The sequence below is a fragment of the Chiloscyllium plagiosum genome, unplaced genomic scaffold (genome assembly GCF_037043375.1).
Source record: "Chiloscyllium plagiosum isolate Xiang-an unplaced genomic scaffold, Cpla_swu_hap1 HiC_scaffold_5, whole genome shotgun sequence".
In the NCBI taxonomy this organism is placed as follows: Eukaryota; Metazoa; Chordata; class Chondrichthyes; order Orectolobiformes; family Hemiscylliidae; genus Chiloscyllium; species Chiloscyllium plagiosum.
The window spans coordinates 127,341,789-127,362,547 of NW_028270143.1; the positions used below are offsets into that span (position 1 = coordinate 127,341,789).

General features: G+C 47.9%; 1 protein-coding gene across 3 annotated transcripts in view; it reads right to left on the reverse strand.

Annotated features, from left to right (window-relative positions):
• The window catches only part of LOC122550181 (myosin-6-like), a 145,651-nt gene that overhangs the window by 44,074 nt on the left and 80,818 nt on the right, over positions 1–20,759 (reverse strand). For all 3 annotated transcript variants that reach the window (XM_087987647.1, XM_087987646.1, XM_087987648.1), the window contains exons 30-34: positions 20,467–20,585; positions 14,166–14,362; positions 11,054–11,403; positions 3,190–3,314; positions 1,248–1,363 (exon numbers count right to left, since the gene is read on the reverse strand). In XM_087987647.1, coding sequence (XP_087843773.1) covers positions 1,248–1,363; positions 3,190–3,314; positions 11,054–11,403; positions 14,166–14,362; positions 20,467–20,585 — 907 coding nt within the window. The remainder of the gene's footprint in view (positions 1–1,247; positions 1,364–3,189; positions 3,315–11,053; positions 11,404–14,165; positions 14,363–20,466; positions 20,586–20,759) is intronic.

Below are 20,759 nucleotides of genomic sequence, written 5' to 3' on the forward strand. Positions count from 1 at the left end.
TCCACGACCTCCTCAGCATCGTGGATGCTCCACAGTGAGTCCATCCGCAGCTCCAGAGCCGTCAGGTGGTCAAACAAGAGCTGCAGCTGGACACATTTCCTGCAAGTGTAAGAGTCAGGAACGTCAGCCACGTCCCTGAGCTCCCACATCAAGCAGGAGGCACATGCCACAGGTCTGAGATTCCCCTGACATTGTAAGCCTTAGCTTTATATCAACTAACAAAAACCAGACAATGCACTTCAAGAAATGAAACAAAGAAAAAACCTTAGCTGCTGCCCAAATATATACCAAGCCCTTCCCTTCCTGGTATCCTCCTGGTCCCAATGTTATCTCCGCTCTGTCTCCCGCTGCTCCTCCTTCTCTACTGTAAAATGCCACGATTGTATAATCTCTGCCCCTCTCTAATTTAGGCATCGTGTACATGCCCGATTTGCATTGGTTCGCCACAACTGGACATACCTTCAGTTGCCAGGGCCCCCAAGTTCTGGATTTGCCTCCCTACACCTTCGTGCGTCTCCACCTTACTTCCTACCTGCAGACACTCCTTATACCCTCTTGGATATCTGACTTACCCCTCTTCCTGGGAGCCAGTGTAATACTTTGTTTCAGGATGCTCCTATGACAGGGGGGCATTTCATTTTTTACAGGTGCTGTAAAGATGCAGGTTGCTCTGTTAGACTTCCCAGTGGTTGTTTTCTTGTTAGTAATGTATCTGGTTGGCTGAATGAAGCTCCCCAGGCTGTGGCCAGCAATAGCAGTCACATTATCTGAGACATGAATGCAGTAATAAACACCCTTGCTTTCCCTCTGTAAATGATCGATGTTCACCAGTTTCCTCATTTCCCCTCCCCCCACCTTATCCCAGATCCAACCTTCCAACTCGGTACCGCCCTCATGACCTGTCCTACTTGTCCACCTTCCTTCCCATGTATCCACTCCACCCTCTTCTCCGATCTACCACCGCTATCCCCACCTCCATCTACCTATCGCACTCTCATACCTTCCCCCAGCCCCACCACCTTATCCCACTTATCTCTCCATCCCCCTCGGCTCACATTCCTGACGAAGGGTTTATGCCTGAAACGTCGATCTCCTGCTCCTCGGATGTTGCCTGGCCTGCTGTGCTTTTCCAGCAACACGCTCTCGACTCGTGATCTCCAGCATCTGCAGTCCTCACTTTCTCCGAAATGATCAATGTTGGCAGAGTACGGGTCGCCCTGCTTCCTAGGGTGCTTCCTCCTCCTTACCTCACGCTGGCCAGCTCGTCATCCTTCTCCTTCAGTTTTCTCTCATTCTCACTCTGCAGCTGAGTCAGCTCCACCTGAAGACGGCTGCTCCTGTTCTCTGCTGTCTTCAGCTCATTCTAACACACAACAAGAGAGAAGCAGTGAGTGACAGTGGCACAGGGAGATTCCAGAGAACACTGTCAGTCCTGCCTGTCTCAATCTGTCAAGAGTCTTTGGCTCATTTCAATTATTCACGTTCTCAAAAGGAAGTTCAGCTCCCTCTCTCACACCATGGAACTCTATGTCAGTCAATTGCTCAATGGATCCTGTAGTCCTGTATTTTGATGTTATAGAGTCATAGAGATGTACAGCATGAAACAGACCCTTCAGTCCAACCCGTCCATGTCAACCAGATATCCCAACCCAATCTAGTCCCACCTGCCAGCACCCGGCCCATATCCCTCCAAACCTTTTCTATTCATATACCCATCCAAATGCCTCTTAAATATTGCAATTGTACCAGCCTCCACCACTTCCTCTGGCAGCTCATTCCATACACATACCACCCTCTGCGTGAAAAAGTTGCCCCTTAGGTCTCTTTTATATCTTTCCCCTCTCACCCTAAACCTATGTCCTTTGGTTCTGGACTCCCCAAACCCAGGGAAAGGACTTTGTCCCTCATAATTTTGTAAACTTCTATAAGGTCACCCCTCAGCCTCCAACACTCCAGGGAAAACAGCCCCAGACTGTTCAGCCTCTCTCTGTAGCTCAGATCCTCCAACCCTGGCAACATCCTTGTAAGTCTTTTCTGAACCCTTTCAAGTTTCACAACATCTTTCCGATAGGAAGGAGACCAGAATTGCACACAATATTCCAACAGTGGCCTAACCAATGTCCTGTACAGCCGCAACATGACCTCCCAACTCCTGTACTCAATACTCTGATCAATAAAGGAAAGCATACCAAACGCCTTCTTCACTATCCTATCTACCTGAATCTCCACTTTCAAGGAGCTATGAACCTGCACTCCAAGGTCTCTTTGTTCTGCAACACCCTAGGACCTTACCATTAAGTGTATACGTCCTGCTAAGATTTGCTTTCCCAAAATGCAGCACCTCACATTTATCTGAATTAAACTCCATCTGCCACTTCTCAGCCCATTGGCCCATCTGATCAAGATCCTGTTGTAATCTGAGGTAACCCTCTTCGCTGTCCACTACACCTCCAATTTTGGTGTCATCTGCAAACTTACTAACTGTACCTCTTATGCTCGCATCCAAAATCATTTATGTAAATGACAAAAAGTAGAGGACCCAGCATCGATCCTTGTGGCACACCACTGGTCACAGGCCTCCAGTCTGAAAAACAACTCTCCACCACCACCCTCTGTCTTCTACCTTTGAGCCAGTTCTGTAGCCAAATGGCTAGTTCTCCTTGTATTCCATGAGATCTAACCTTGCTAATCAGTCTCCCATGGGGAATCTTGTCGAACGCCTTACTGAAGTCCGTATAGATCACATCTACTGCTCTGCCCTCATCAATTTTCTTTGTTACTTCTTCAAAAAACTCAATCAAGTTTGTGAGACATGATTTCTCGCGCACAAAGCCATGTTGACTATCCCGAATCAGCCCTTGCCTTTCCAAATACGTATATGTCCTGTCCCTCAGGATTCCCTCCAACAACTTGCCCACCACCGAGGTCATAGTTCCCTGGCTCGTGTCCAGTGTCCCAGTGTCCTGGGACGTGTAGGCTAGATGGATTAACCATGGGAAATGGCTTCAATGGGCTGAATGGCCTGCTCCCACACTGTAGGTATTGTATACCATGGTAATTTGACAATTTTACCTGTGACTGCCCCATCCCCGTACTCCCTCACTGCCTTGCCCCACACCCTCCAGCCCCCACCTCCTGCCCACTGACAGCTGCGGCTGCTTTGATTGGTGAAAGGTGAAAGGGTTGTACCTGGAGATCCTCCAGTGCCACCTCCAGCTGCGTGTGTTCCTCTTGGAGTCGTTTCCTTATCTTGTCCATCTCGTGCCAGTGCTGTGTGGCTTCATTCAGCTGCTCTGTCAGCGAGGCAATCTCCTCTGGTTTGGGAGAGAGGAAGTGGGTTAATCCATCGCTAAAGTTGACAGAGCAGCAAGACCATCTGTCTTGGAAGACCCGCCGACCTTTTCCAGCAAATATAGAGCCATCAGCAGATTCGGGCCATTTGGCCCATTGCTGTACCTTTCAATGAGATCATGGCTGATCTGATATTCCTGAGCTGCAGTTTGCTGCTTTTTCCCTGGAACCCTTGATTCCCTTACTGGTTAAAAATCTATCTCAGACCTGAATATGCTTAAATTACATCAAAACTAGGAGCAGGAGGAGGCCATTCAGCCATTTGAGTCTGCTGTAACATTCACTATGACCCTGGCTGACCCTCCTTCTCAAATCCACATTCCTGCTTTCTCACTATACCCCTTGATGCCTTTAAAATTGAAAAGTTAATCTTTTTCTTGAATATACTCAGTGAATTGGCCTCCAGATCAGACGGTGGTATGTGTATGGAATGGGCTGCCAGAGGATGTGGTGGAGGCTGGTACAATTACAACATTTAAGAGGCATTTGGCTGGGTATATGAATAGGAAGGGTTTGGGGGATATGGTCTGGGCGCTGGCTGGTGGGACTAGATTGGGTTGGGATATCTGGTCGGCATGGACGGGTTGGACCGAAGGGTCTGTTTCCATGCTGTACATCTCTATGAGTCTAGAGCATGGAAACAGACCCTTCACTTCAACTCATCCATGCCAACCAGATATCCTAATCTGATCTAGTCCCATTTGCCAGCACTTGGCCCATATCCCTCCAAACCCTTCCTATTCATATACCCATCCAAATACCTTTTAAATGTCGTAATTGTACCAGCCTCCACCACTTCCTCTGGCAGCTCATTCCATACACGTACCACCCTCTGCATGAACACATCACCCCTTTTAAATCTTTCCTATCTCACCTTAAACCTATGCCCTCTAGTTTGGATTCCCTTACCTTTGGGAAAAGACCTTGTCTATTTATCCTATCTATGCCCCTCATGATTTTTTAAACCTCTGTAAGATCACCCCCTAAGCCTCCGTGCTCCAGGGAAAACAGTCCCAGCCTATTTAGACTTTCCCTGTAGCTCACATCCTCCAACCCTGGCAACATCCTTGTAAATCTTTTCTGAACCCTTTCTAGTTTCACAACATCTTTCCTCCTTCAAAGAATTCCAATAGATTGGTTAAAGTGATTTCCTCTTCACTGTTCCTTTAGGTTTTCTAAGTGTGCTGTTATCAGTTGTTGACTGGTTCACTGACTCAAACACATGACCCATGACAGACACCACACTGACTGCTGTATTGTTTTCTGTTGCCTGCCTCCTTCCCATGTTACTTTCCAGTCTGATGGAACCTTTCCTGAATCGAACACAGTTTGTTGTTACACCAGCACATCATCCATCTCATTAACCACCAGTGAGATCCTCAGATGAAGACCATCAGGACCCGGACACCTATTAACAGCAGTCCCATCAGTTTGTTCAGTCTACTCCCCACCTACTCCCCACAGTTCTCTTTTCATTCAATCTCCAGTTATTATTGGGGTGGTTTTTGTATCCTCTATAGTGAAGACTAAGGTAAAATATTAATTGTCTTTGTCTCCCTTTTCTTATTATCTGCAATTAACTCCACCATTCTCACTCTGGAGACTCAACACTGACTTTACTTATCCATTTCCTTTATAAGCATATAAATTAGGAGCAGCGGTAGGGAATTGTAGGCCTGCCCTTCATCAGGACTCCTGATTCCTGATGAAGAGCTCCAGCCTGAAATGTTGATTCTCCTGCTCCTCGGATGCTGCCTGACCTGCTGTGCTTTTCCAGCACCTCACTCTTGACTCTGATCTCCAGCATCTGCGGTCCTCAGTGTCTCCTAATGGCAGGACCATCCTGGCGGAGAGATCGGTTTGGCTCAGCCTGTATTCACCAGCATTTAGAACGATGAGAGGGAGATCTGATTGAAATGTACACAATTCGAGCCATAGATTCATACAGCATGGAAACAGACCCTTCGGTCCAACTCGTCCATGCTGACCTGATATCCCAACCCAATCTAATCCTATTTGCCAACACTTGGCCCATATCCCTCCTAACCCTTCCCTTTCATATGCCCATCCAGATGCATTTTACATGTTGTAATTGTACCAGTCTCCACACTTCCTCTGGCAGCTCATTCCATATGCGTACCACCCTCTGTGTGAAAAAGTTGCCCCTTAGGTCTCTTTTATATTTTTCCCCTCCCACCCTAACCCTATGCCCTCTAGTTCTGGACTCCCCCACCCCAGGTAAAAGACTTTGCCTATTTATCCTATTCATGCCCCTCATGATTTTATAAACCTCTATAAGGTCACCCCTCAGCCTCCGACGCTCCAGGGGAAACAGCCCCAGCCTCTCCCTATAGTCCAAATCCTCCAACCCTGACAATATTTTTGTGAAGGAAAGCATACATGTCTGAGTAACATGTGGTGTTGTGTAATGGGTGCATGTTGTCATATAGTCCTTGGATTTCCAGAAGGCATTTCACATGTTGCAGCACAAAAAGCTCATGGTGGAAGGAGGTAACATACCAGCAGCTGATTGGCCGATTGGCAAGAAACAGAGAGTATGCATCAATGGGTTTTGAGATTGGCAGGATATGATCTGTCCCTGCAGGGATCTGTATGTGTTTCTAATTTATATCAATCGTTCAGAGGAGAGGATTGAAGGCATGGGAGCTATCAGCTATTCCAAAGATAGGTTAGGAAGTGAAAGTGTAGACCAGCATAGAGAAGGTTATGTGACTGAACACAAATCTGGCAAATGGAGCATAATGTGTGAAAATGTGCGGTTTGTTCACCTTGGCATGCAGTATTCAGATGCTGAGTGTTAATTAAGCAGAGAACATTTCAGAACTCTGAGGTGCAGAGGGATCAAGGTGTTTGAGAGCTTGACACTCAGGTACAACACACATGCAGATACAACACACACAGGTACAACACACACTCAGATACAGCACACACTCAGGTACAACACACACTCAGGTCCAGCACACACTCAGGTACAACACACACTCAGGTACAACACACACTCAAATATAACACACACTCAGGTCCAGCACACACTCAGGTACAGCACACACTCAGGTCCAGCACACACTCAGGTCCAGCACACACTCAGGTACAGCACACACTCAGGTACAACACACACTCAGGTACAGCACACACTCAGGTCCAGCACACACTCAGGTACAACACACACTCAGGTACAACACACACTCAAATATAACACACACTCAGGTCCAGCACACACTCAGGTACAGCACACACTCAGGTCCAGCACACACTCAGGTCCAGCACACACTCAGGTCCAGCACACACTCAGGTACAGCACACACTCAGGTACAACACACACTCAGGTCCAGCACACACTCAGGTACAACACACACTCAGGTACAACACACACTCAGGTCCAGCACACACTCAGGTACAGCACACACTCAGGTACAACACACACTCAGGTACAGCACACACTCAGGTCCAGCACACACTCAGGTACAACACACACTCAGATACAGCACACACTCAGACACAGCACACACTCAGGTACAACACACACACAGGTACAACACACACTCAGATACAACACACACTCAAACACAGCACACACTCAGGTACAACACACACTCAAATATAACACACACTCAGGTCCAGCACACACTCAGGTACAATACACACTCAGGTACAGCACACACTCAGGTCCAGCACACACTCAGGTACAGCACACACTCAGGTCCAGCACACACTCAGGTACAGCACACACTCAGGTACAATACACACTCAGGTACAGCACACACTCAGGTCCAGCACACACTCAGGTACAGCACACACTCAGGTACAACACACACTCAGGTCCAGCACACACTCAGGTACAACACACACTCAGGTACAGCACACACTCAGGTACAACACACACTCAGGTCCAGCACACACTCAGGTACAATACACACTCAGGTACAGCACACACTCAGGTCCAGCACACACTCAGGTACAGCACACACTCAGGTCCAGCACACACTCAGGTCCAGCACACACTCAGGTACAGCTCACACTCAGGTACAATACACACTCAGGTACAGCACACACTCAGGTCCAGCACACACTCAGGTACAGCACACACTCAGGTCCAGCACACACTCAGGTCCAGCACACACTCAGGTACAGCACACACTCAGGTACAGCACACACTCAGGTCCAGCACACACTCAGGTACAACACACACTCAGGTACAACACACACTCAGGTCCAGCACACACTCAGGTACAGCACACGCTCAGCAAGGCTCTGGAATGATTGGAGAGGCTAGGTATGTTTCTATTGGAGGTTAAAAGGGAAACGATAATTGGATTTGAAGAGTGTAAAATGTTAAATGGTCTTGAAAAGGTGGATATGGAAAAGATGTTAGCTCTTGGTGGGTCAGTCCTGAACCAGGGAGCGCTGGTTCAAAGTTAGATGTTACCTTTGCGGACAGAGATGAGGGAAACCTCTTTTCTGTCAGAAGGCTGTGTGACCTGGAAGCCTTCCAGATCGGAAGATTCTGGAGGTGGGGATACATAGATTGTTGTCAGTCAGGGAATTAAAGATTATGGGGGGCACGGGGGCAAGAGGTGGGAATGTGGAATTCCAAACTTAATCCAATCAGCCATTGAAAGGTGATGCAGGCTGAGGGCCTGAATGATTTCCTATTTCATTGTCTGATCTTCCAACTCATGCCTTTTTCCACACTATCCCCAAATAGAAACTAGGAGCAAGAATGTGATCATCCAGCTCTGTAAATATTCCCACTTTCTTCCATTAGTCCTAAATCATAGAATCTGTACAGATACAGGCCATTTAGCCCATCAAATCTGCACTGGCCCTCCAAACAGCATCCAACTAAGACCCACTCCCCTACCCTACCCCCACAATCACACATCTCCCATAGCTAACCCACCTAGCCCACACACAATGAGTACGTTTGTAGACACCAAAATTGGAGGTGTATTGGACAGCGAAGAAGGTTACCTCAGATTACAACAGGATCTGGAGCAGATGGGCCAATGGGCTGAGAAGTGGCAGATGGGGTTTAATTTAGATAAATGTGAGGTGCTGCATTTTGGGAAAGCAAATCTTAGCAGGACTTATACACTTAATGGTAAGGTCCTAGGGAGTGTTGCTGAACAAAGAGACCTTGGAGTGCAGGTTCATAGCTCCTTGAAAGTGGAGTCGCAGGTAGATAGGATAGTGAAGAAGGCGTTTGGTATGCTTTCTTTTATTGGTCAGAGTATTGAGTACAGGAGTTGGGAGGTCATGTTGCGGCTGTACAGGACATTGGTTAGGCCACTGTTGGAATATTCCTTGCAAATCTGGTCTCCTTCCTATCGGAAAGATGTTGTGAAAGTTGAAAGGGTTCAGAAACAATTTAAAATGATGTTGCCAGGGTTGGAGGATTTGAGCTATAGGGAGAGGCTGAACAGGCTGGGGCTGTTTTCCCTGGAGCATCCGAGGCTGAGGGGTGACCTTATAGAGGTTTATAAAATCATGAGGGGGATGGATAAGATAAATAGACAAAGTCTTTTCCCTGGGGTGGGGTAGTCCAGAACTAGAGGGCATAGGTTTAGAGTGAGAGAGGAAAGATATAAAAGAGATCTCAGAGGGTACATGTGTATGGAATGAGCTGCCAGAGGAAGTGGTAGAGGCTGGTACAATTGCAACATTTAAAAGGCATTTGGATGGGTATATGAATAGGAAGGGTTTGGAGGGATATGGGCCGGGTGCTGGCAGGTGGGACTAGATTGGGTTGGGATATCTGGTTGGCATGGATGGGTTGGACCAAAGGGTCTGTTTCCATGCTGTGCATCTCTATGACTCTAACATAGCATGGCCAATCCATCTAACCTGCACATCTTTGAGCTGTGGGAGGAACCCCATGCAGACATGAGGAAAACATGCAAACTCCACATAGACAGTCACCCAAGGGTGGGATTGAACCTGGGTCCCTGGTGCTGTAAGGCAGCAGTGCTAACCACTGAGCCATCATATAGTATATCGAAGTCTGATGAACTCTGTGTTTAACCTGAGTTTCCATACCCCTCTAGAGTGGAGTGTCCCAGTGATTCTGAGTGAAGACATTCCACCACTGCATCCTCTCTGAAACATTGCCCCCACCCCACCAAATTCTACATCCTCCCTAGCCGCGGGCAACATCCTTCCTGCACCTTCTCTGTGCAATGCTCTCTGAATGGTCTCCTCCTGTTCCTATCTCTGAGAAAAATATGTCCCATTGAACCAATAATCAGTGCCCGGCAACTCTTTCTTTTCAATTAGTGAAAGCTGGTGCTGAATTGAACATTACAGCTGTTTGTATGCATTGGACCCTGTCAATAGGCACTGAGGATGTTCGAGACGGAGATGGATGGACTTGCAGATACTAAACATATCGAGGGACATGTGGGAATATCAAGAAATGTGACAATATCGAGGGATATGGGGGAATATTAAGGGATGGGGAATATCAAGTGATATGAGGGAATATTGAGAAATGAGGAATATCGAGTGCCGCACTGTCAGAGGGTCAGTGCTGAGGGAGTACTGCACTGTCAGAGGGTCAGTACTGAGGGAGTGCCGCACTGTCGATGGGTCAGTGCTGAGTGAGTGCTGCACTGTCAGAGTGTCAGTGCTGAGTGAGTGCTGCACTGTCGATGGGTCAGTGCTGAGTGAGTGCTGCACTGTCAGAGTGTCAGTACTGAGGGAGTGCTGCACTGTCGATGGGTCAGTGCTGAGTGAGTGCTGCACTGTCAGAGGGTCAGTACTGAGGGAGTGCCGCACTGTCGGTGGGTCAGTGCTGAGTGAGTGCTGCACTGTCAGAGTGTCAGTACTGAGGGAGTGCCGCACTGTCAGAGGATCAGTGCTGAGGGAGTACCGCACTGTCAGAGTGTCAGTACTGAGTGAGTGCTGCACTGTCGGTGGGTCAGTGCTGAGGGAGTGATGCACCGTCAGAGGGTCAGTACTGAGTGAGTGCTGCACTGTCAGTGGGTCAGTGCTGAGGGAGTACCGCACTGTCAGAGTGTCAGTACTGAGGGAGTGCCGAACTGTCGATGGGTCAGTGCTGAGGGAGTACCCCACTGTCAGAGGGTCAGTGCAGACGGAATTCCACACTGTCAGAGGGTCAGTGCTGAGGGAGCGCCGCACTGTCAGAGGGTCAATGCTGAGGGAGCACCGCACTGTCACAGGGTCAGTACTGAGGGAGTGCCGCACTGTCAGAGGGTCAGTGCTGAGGGAGCGCCGCACTGTCAGAGGGTCAGTGCTGAGGGAGTACCGCACTGTCAGAGGGTCAGTGCTGAGGGAGCGCCGCACTGTCGGAGGGTCAGTGCTGAGGGAGCGCCACACTGTCGGAGGGTCAGTGCTGATAGTGTGCCGCACTGTTGAAGGAATATTGAGGAATGGGGGAATATCGAGGGATATGAGGGAATTTTAAGGAATAGGGGAATATTGATGGATATGGGGGAATATTGAGGAATGGGGAATATCGAGTGATATGGGGGAATCTTGAGGAATGGGGGAATATCAAGGGATGGGGAATATCGAAATGGGTGAATATTGAGGGATATAGGGAATGCATCAGTGAGGTAGAGGTTCAACTGTGATCCAGTTGAATAACAGAGCAGCTTGAGGGGCTGAATGGCCTCATGCTCCAATTCCCCATGTAGTCCAGGGCAGTATGGCTGCCTCTTACCCAGGTGATGCTTGTTCTCTCTCCTCAGGGCCTCTCTCGAATCGACTGCCTCATCGAAGGCCGTTTTGAGCTTCAGCAGTTGGGTGCTTATCTCCCTCGTCTCTCCCTGTGCTGCCTCCAGCTCGGCCTGTGACTGCTCCAGTTTCACTCTCCACTCGTTTAGGGCCTTGTCGAAGTTTTGCTGCTTCCTCTCGAGGGCGGCGGACACAGCGTGGGATCTCTCAACCTCGGCGTTGAGGTCCTCCACCTCCGCCTGTAGCCGGTTCTTGACCTTTTCCAGGGAAGCGCACTTGCTGCCCACTGCCTCAGCCTTGTCCACCATTTCCTGAAGGCGGGCAGCGAGATGCTTCCTGACAGAGAGGGGAGGGGACACACAGAAACACAAAGGGGGGTCACAGAGTCCCCAGGACACAATGGAACGTTGCTCACCCACGATTAAGGGAGGGAGTGCTGTCCTGACAAAGGGACCCTCCATTGGATGAGACATTAAACCAAGTCCCTGACTCCCCTCCCAGGGGCAAGTAGAGGGTCCCATGACACTTATGGACCCCATGTGTGAAACTGACACCCTCAGAACCAGCTGGATTTGGGATTTTCCCGGATTTTGGATGACCCACAACAAGGCTGGAGGGTGGGCACAGGTTCTCAGTTGTTATACTGTGCAGGAAACATAGAAAATAGGAGCAGAGGGAGGCCATTCGGCCCCTCGAGCCTGCTTCCCCATTCAGTATGGTCATGGCTGGTCATCTGAGCCCCCCGGTCCTCCTCCCCTACCCCTTAATCCCCACGAACTGTGTCCAATTCCTTCTTTTATCCTCAACCACTTCCTTTGGCAGGCGATTGTACGGGGTCTGGGATAAGAAATGTCTCCTTACCTCAGTCCTTAATGACTCACTCCGTATCCTTAGACTGTCCCCCTGGTTTGCTCTGTCCGGTCAGAGAGTCAGACAGCATGGAAACAGACCCTTCGGTCCAACCAGTCCAGGCTAAGCTAGTTCCACCTGCCTGCATGTGGCCATAATCCCCGAAATCTTTCCCCATAACATTCTTATCCAAATGTTTTCGAAATGTTGTAACTACCTGCATCCACCGCTTTCTCTGGCACTTCATTCCTGTGTACAAAAATGTTGTCCCTTATGTCCTTTTTAAATCTTTCCCCCTCCCCAACCTTAAAAATACGCCCCCTAGTTTTGAACTCCCCCACCCTAGGGAAAAAGACATTTGTGATCTGGTAAACCTAAATAAGGTCACCCCTCAACCTGCTACGTCCCAGTCCATTCCAGTTTGTGTTTATATTTCAAACACCCTGGTAAATCTTTTCTGAACTCTCTCCAGTTTAATAATATCCTTCCTATAGCAGGGCAACCAGAACTGCACACAGTGCTCCAGAAAAGGTCTCACCATGTTCTGTACAACCTTAACCTGACGTCCCAACTCCTATTCTCAAAGATCTGAGCAATGAAGGCAAGTGTGCTAAACTCCTTCTTAATCACCCTGTCTATCTATGTCCTAAATTTCAAAGAATTATGTACCTGGACTCCTAGGTGTCTCTGTCCTACAACACTACCCACAGCCCTAAAATGGAGGATGTATAAGTCCCGTCCTTGTTTTGCCAAAGTGCAATACCTCACATTCATCCAAATTAAACTCCATCTGCCACTCCTCAGCCCATTGACCCAATTGATCAAGGTCCCTTGGTAATCTTAGATAGCCTTCTTTGCTGTCCACTATATCACCAATTTTGGTGTTATCCACAAAATTATTCACGATGCCTCCTATGTCCTCATCGAAATTATTGATATAAACGATGAACAAAAGTGGACCCACTATCGATCCCTGTGGAACACCGCTGGTCGCAGACCTCGTATCCAAAAAAACAACCCTCCACCACCACTCTGTCACCTACTATAAAACCAATTTTATATCCAATTGGCAAGCTCACCCTGAAACCCATGTGATCTAACTTACTAATGAGTCTACCATGCTAACCTTAACAAAGGCTTTACTAAAGTCCAAGTAAACAACATCTACTGCTCTGCCCTCATGAATCTTTCTGGTTACTTCACTAAAAAACCTCAATCAAGATAGTGAGACACGATTTCCCACACATGCTGACTATCCCTAATCAGTCCTTGCTTCTCCAAATGGATATACATTCTGCCCCTTGGAATCCCCTCCAACAACTTACCCACCACCAAAGTCACACTCAATTCTACAGTTCCCAGGTGTCTCCTTACAGCCTTTCTTAAATAAAGATACAACATTAGTCACCCTCCAGTCCCCCAGCACCTTTGGTGATACAATTATTTCTGCTCGGGGCCCCACAACTTTCTCCCTGGCTTCCCACAGCAACCTGGGATAGACTTGATCTGATCCCAGAGATTTACCCACCTTCAGGTTTTCTAAGATCTCCAACACTTCCTCTTCTGCAATGGCGACTGTTTTCAAAACATTAATATTTATTTTCCCTGAGTTCTCTAGCCTCCATTTTAGGCCCAACAAGTCCACACCGACCCTCTGAACAGCAACCCACCCCTCCTCTTTGACGAATGCACCTTAACAACTATGGACAGCTTAGCATGGTCAATTCACTTGACCTGCACATCTTTGGAATGTGGGAGGAAACCGGAGCAAACCCACGCAGACACGGGGAGAATGTGCAAACTCCACACAGACAGTTCTCTCAGGCTGGAATCGAACCTGGGACCCTAGTGCTGTGAGGCAGCAGTGCTAACCACTGAGCCACCATGCTGCCCTCTTTATTTCTTTCTCTACAGTAAAAACTGATGCAAGATATTTATTTAGTGTTGCTCCTATCTCCAAGGTCCAACACAGAGGTGACCTCGTTGATCTTTAAAGGGGTGCTGTTCTCTCTCTCTCTCTCTCTCTCTTGTTGCTCTGAAATCAAACTGGGGACAATGATGGAAACACTCAGCAGGCCTCCGTGTGGAGAGCGCAAATGTTCGCTTTCCCCAATTCGAATCCCCCCGAGGTCACCATTGTGATCTCTCGCTCTCTCTCTGTAGGTGTTGCCTGACCAACTGAGTGTTTCCAGCACCTTCTATTCTCAGCTGTGGGAAAGAGTACAGGTTTTAAAGTTCAAACACCGTACTTGGCCTCCTCCAACTCGGCCAGTTTCTGAACTCCATCTGTCTCGTATTTTGACTTCCACAGCGCGGCGTCCGCATTGGCTTTGCTGAGGCTCTTCTGAAGGAGGGCCCGTTCTTCCTGCTCCTCTTCGTGCTGCCCCCGGAGGAGCTCGCAGTCATTGCGGGTGTCCTGCAGGCTCTGAGCTAGTCCCATCCGGAGCTGCGGACAGAGGGCACCCACTATCAAATACAGCAACGACCTGCATTCGCACGGCGCAACAGGGAAACGTCCCTGAGGCATTTAATGCCAAGCTGCGGGAGATCTTCACCAGATGAGCAGGAGGTCTTTGGACAGTGGAAGGTGACATGGTGTGGGGTGTGTAGAAACTAGGTTCAGCCCATCAATTGGGATTGATTTCAGCAGCAACTTACATTGATATAGCTCCTGTGTTGTTGTTGAATGTGAAGGTGTGTGTCACAAGAGGGACAGCAGAGTTTAACACCAAGCCACCAAGAGAGATAATGGTCAACAAAAGATTGGTCAAAGATGTCAGTTTGGGAGAACACCTTCCGAGGAGGAGAGTGAGGTTGGGAGGTGGAGGTTTGGAGGGGGGGGGGGGGGGGCAGTGTTCCCAGAGTTTAGGGCCTGGGTAACTACAGCCCTGACCACCCCAGTGGTGAGTTAAAGGGAGTGGGAGCGCCAGAATTGGAGGAGCACAGATACCCTCTGGAGGGGTTTTAGGGCTGGAGGACATTACAGATAAGAGGAGAAGCAAGAGCCTCAGGGGAATGTTTTACACTTGAAGTATCAGTAAGCTGGGAGCCTGTGTGGGATTGAGAGGTTTTGGAGTAACTGGCGAACTGCACACAGTGGGATAGGCAGCAGGACTATGGAGGAGTTCTCGTTTATCGAGAGTGAGAGTGACAAAGCAAATCACAAATCTCTAAATCAGGGATTGGGTGAGGCAGATGCACTTAAAATATTCATATCTATTATTGCGTAGTGATCTGGACAATATATAACTTTACATTTCGATTTTGTGTGTTATTATGGAGTTGGGGGTGGGGGGACATTGTTTTAGTTTCAGTTTTACAACTTGGCACAAGGATGTCCTGAACTCGTTTCTTTATACGCGATTTAATGTGGTTTTACAACCCTTGAAACTGTGGGAATTTGTAGCGTAGTGCATTAAAATAAAACCATGCTGTTGGTAAAAACAATGACTGCAGATGCTGGAAACCAGATTCTGGATCAGTGGTGCTGGAAGAGCACAGCAGTTCAGGCAGCATCCGAGGACAGGCAAAATCGACGTTTCGGGCAAAAATTTCCAGGTTCCTGATGAAGGGCTTTTGCCCGAAACGTCGATTTTGCCTGTCCTCGGATGCTACCTGAATTGCTGTACTCTTCCAGCACCACTGATCCCGAAAACCATGCTGTTGCCTAGCGACAGGGATTCAGGGTCACACAGAGACAGAGAACACTCTGGAAGGGAGTCAGTCACTCAGTGTGGACAGATGTGCCAGATTGTGGAGGCAGGACTGTTAGACTCTTCAGTGACAAATCCCACAAAACTGGCTGGGAACTGGCTTCAGGAATTGTGTGTTTGCTCTGAAGTTAACGCAGCAATCAGTTTACCTTTCAGTTTGTTTACAGTATGTCAGAGAGAGATACCAGCTAAAGAAAAAGCAGCTCATGACATAAGCCATTTTTGGAATACTGCGTTCAATTCTGGTCTCCCTGCTATAGGAAAGATGTTGTGAAACTTGAAAGATTTACAAAGATGTTGCCAGGGTTGGAGGACCTGAGCTACAGGGAGAGGCTGAACAGGCTGGGGCTGTTTTCCCTGGAGCGGCGGAAGCTGAGGGTTGACCTTATAAAGGTTTTTTAAAGTCATAGAACATAGAACAATACAGCACAGAACAGGCCCTTCGGCCCTTGATGTTGTGCCGACCTGTGAACTATTCTCAGCTCATTGCCCCTACACTATCCCAAAATCATCCATGTGCTTATCTAGGGATTGTTTAAATCTCCCTAATGTGGCTGAGTTGACTACATTAGCAGGCAGGGCATTCCACACCCTTACCACTCTCTGAGTAAAGAACCTGCTTCTGATGTCTGTCTTAAATCTATCACCCCTCATTTTGTAGTTATGCCACTTGTACGCACTCATACATGAGGGGCATGGATAGGATAAATAGACAAGGTCTTTACCCCAAGATGGGGGGGTCCAAAACCAGAGGGCATAGGTTCAGAGTGAGAGGGGAAAGATTTAAAAGGGACCTGACGGGCAACGTTTTCATGCAGAGGGTGGTACGTGTATGGTCTGAGCTCCCAGAGGAAGTGGTGGAGGCTGGTACAATTGCAACATTTAAAAGGCATTTGGATGGGTATATGAATAGGAAGGGTTTGGAGGGATATGGGCCGGGTGCTGGCAAATGGAACTAGATTAGGTTGGGATATCTGGTCGGCATGGACAGGTTGGACCGAAGGGTCTGTTACCATGCTGTACCTCATTATGACTGTGAGGAATTCACCAGAAGGAATCTCAGGCAACTAACCAGGGCAAAAGGAGCAGGTGTGGGAATCATTGTCAGTCAGGGAGCCTTGGTGTTTGTCTGGATATTACTGTAATTAAAGAAATAGCACGAGTTCAAATCATTTTCTTGTGTTTGTGATTGAACCTTTTCAACTTTTCTTTTATAGTACAGTCCAGTTTTTCTTTCTTGTTTAATAAACACATTATCTTTTTTATTGGAAGCACACTGGCAAACTCATGGATAAGAAGAAACAAAGGACTGTCCATCCATGTTTCATTCTGGGATCTGTTATTAACATCAGTTTAGATCAGAGCATCATTCATAGAACATAGAACATAGAAGAATACAGCGCAGTACAGGCCCTTGGGCCCTCGATGTTGCGCCGATCCAAGCCCACCTAAACTACACTAACCCACTATCCTCCATATACCTATCCAATGCCCTCTTAAATGCCCATAAAGAGGGAGAGTCCACCACTGTTACTGGCAGGGCATTCCATGAACTAACGACTCGCTGAGTGAAGAACCTACCCCTAACATCAGTCCTATATCTACCCCCCCTTAATTTAAAGCTATGCCCCCTTGTAATACCCGACTCAATACGCGGGAAAAGGTTCATACTGTCGACCCTATCTAACCCCCTAATCATCTTGTACACCTCAATCAAGTCACCCCTAAACCTTCTTTTCTCTAGTGAAAACAGCCCCAAGTGCCTTAGTCTTTCCTCATACGATTTTCCTTCCATACCAGGCAACATCCTGGTAAACCTCCTCTGCACCCGTTCCAATGCCTCCACATCCTTCCTATAGTATGGCGACCAAAACTGCACACAATATTCCAGATGCGGCCGTACCAGAGTCTTATATAACTGCATCATGACCTCAGGACTCCGGAACTCAATTCCTCTACCAATAAAAGCCAGTACGCCATATGCCTTCCTCACCGCACTATTTACCTGGGTGGCAACTTTCAGAGATCTGTGTACATGGACACCAAGATCCCTCTGCTCATCCACACTACCAAGTATCCGACCATTAGCCCAGTACCCCATCTTTTTGTTATTCTTCCCAAAGTGAATCACCTCGCACTTAGCTACATTGAATTCCATCTGCCACCTTTCTGCCCAGCTCTGCAGCTTCTCTATATCCTGCTGTAACCTGCCACATGCTTCCTCACTGTCAACAACTCCTCCGACTTTCGTATCATCCGCAAACTTGCTCACCCAACCTTCTAACCCCTCTTCCAGGTCATTTATAAAAATGACAAACAGCAATGGTCCCAAAACAGATCCTTGCGGAACACCGCTAGTGACGGCACTCCATGAAGAAACTTTGCCATCAACTACTACCCTCTGTCTTCTTCCATCCAGCCAATTCCTAATCCAAACCTCCAACTCACCCTCAATGCCATATCTCCGTATTTTCTGCAGTAGCCTACCATGGGGAACCTTATCAAACGCCTTACTAAAATCCATATATACCACATCTACCGCTTTCCCCTCATCAACCTCCTTCGTCACCTTTTCAAAGAATTCAATAAGGTTTGTGAGGCACGACTTGCCCTTCACAAAACCATGCTGACTATCCTTGATCACATTATTCCTATCCAGATGTGCATAAATCCTATCCCTTACAATTCTCTCTAAGACTTTGCCCACAACAGAAGTGAGACTCACCGGCCTATAGTTACTAGGGCTATCCCTACTCCCCTTTTTGAACAAGGGAACCACATTTGCTATCCTCCAGTCTTCTGGGACTACTCCTGTAGACAAAGAGGACATAAAAATCAAGGCCAATGGCTCTGCAATCTCCTCCCTTGCTTCCCAGAGAATCCTAGGATAAATGCCATCAGGCCCAGGGGACTTATCTATTCAGTAAAGATATTTTTGGAAAGTACATATGATTTTGATGTGGTGTTTTTGTGAAGAGAGGTTGAGACAGAGGTACAGACCAGTCTGCTCAGAGCCAATAAAGTAAACAGCTTGTGAAACCTTGGGTTTTTGTTTTAGGTTAGAACAATAGACGCAGCCTGAATGGGTGGGGTCAAGCTCTCACAGAAGCAGCATGTTTAGTTTTAGCTCTCTGCAGTTGCAGGAGTCTTGAAGCTGGATGTGGAAGCTCTCATTCCTCTCTCTGTTACAGCTAAAAGCTCGGGTTCTCTTCCTGCAGCTAGAATAGCATGTGAGATAATCGATTTTACTGAATTTGCCTTTGCCAAGGGTGTGCTGCTGAGAGTTTACTATATGGTAACAGTTACTGTTTAGTAGTTGAATAATCTATTGTTCTGTTAAGTTTTCCAATAAAGTTATTCCAATTCTTTCTGTTGTGGCATTGTAACTCTAGTGTGTGAATAAAATGTGTTTTGCTTCAAATCTGGTAGTTTGACCAATCAAAATGCACTCAGAACACGACGCCTGGGACCTGCCTTTAAACTAAGGAACAGTCAGGATCCAGACTATCTTCTTTATATACCTTGAGGGGGTTTGGTCTGGTTCATAGCAATACCATTGTTAACATTGATTCTGGGTGTGCATTTGAAGGACTTCCAGAACTGTGAGATATGTGTTTTCACCACGCAGTCAGACTGCAGTGACTGTCACACAGCTGATATGATATTGTGTCTGTGTGATTGAGACTGACACTCAGTAAGTATTGACTGCCCATCCCTTGGCTTCACCAGGCCATCTCAGATGCTGCAAAGACTTGGCCAAATCTGACTCGACCTGGATCACAGTTTGCAAATTGGAAGTGGGAATCAAGGGAATGAAAAATACCTCATGTACCCCAGAGATTTTTGGGGAAGGGAGGAGGGAATAAGGACAACTAAATTGCAAAGCAACAACATGAAAGCACAAAGGAACAGGAGTGGGAACTCCGTCAAATATGTGATGGATCTAATGGCACCATGGATTCGATAAAAGGGAACGTGAGCATTTCCAGTAACCATGGCATATCCCGGAAATAACCCAATAAGGATCTGCTGAGGTGAGATATATGGGAAGGAGGGCGTTATGAGGAAGAATGATTTTACCCTGCACTTAGGTCATGGTCTTTAACCCATTCCGAGGGGGTGGTGGGACAATCAGAGGGCATCAATGATTTCAGAAGGAAATTGGATGGACATTGCTGAGAAACAAACTTGCAGCATTAGGAGAATTGGGTGGGGAATCGGGAGTGACGAGATTATAGTACAGAGGGCTGGCATGGCAGTGATGGGCTGAACAGACTCTTTCAGTGCCACAGTTGAGAGTGTGTTGCTGGAAAAGCGCAGCAGGTCAGGCAGCATCCGAGGAGCAGGAGAATCGATGTTTCGGGCCAGAGCCCTTCAGGAAGGGCCTGATGGAGAGCTCTGGCCCGAGACGTTGATTCTCCTGCTCCTCGGATGCTGCCTGACCTGCTGCGCTTTTCCAGCACCACACCCTCAACTCTGATCTCCAGCATCTGCAGTCCTCACTTTCTCTTTCTGTGCCAGAGTGACTCTCTGAATCCAATCTGAGCCTTGAGGATTAGAAATGGGTGGGAGTAAGGGCCAATTGTACCACAATATCTGTGAGGGGGTTGGCTATCAGTTAGGTTAACATAGCGTCAATCTGACCACTTCCACCACGGGGACTGCAGCGGTTCAAGATGGCAGCTCACCACCACCTCTCCAGGGCAACTAGGGGCAGGCAATGAAGGTTGGCCTTGCCTCTCACACTTGCAGCGAGTGGGGTGAAAGTTCAGAGTTTTGGTTTGGGGTTTACCCCTGTTAGGGGTGAGGGTGAGTACAGTTGGCTGAGGATACAAACCTTCGATTCCTCCTGCAGCTGGGTCCTCAGCTCCTCGAGCTGCTGGCTCATGGCCATTTTAACCCGAGCGGACTGTGCGATGAGAGCATCCCGTTCCTGTAGCTGGTGGGACAGCTCCCCTGAAAGCAGAGACACATCAGGAGTCACATCCAGACAGGAGCCAACGGTCATTGGCCGTATGCACACAGAACAGTCACCTGTCAGAGCTGGCTCACGATACACGCCCTGGTCTAGAAAAGCATAGAACCCCTACAGTGCAGATACAGGCCATTGGGCCCATTGAGTCTGCGCTG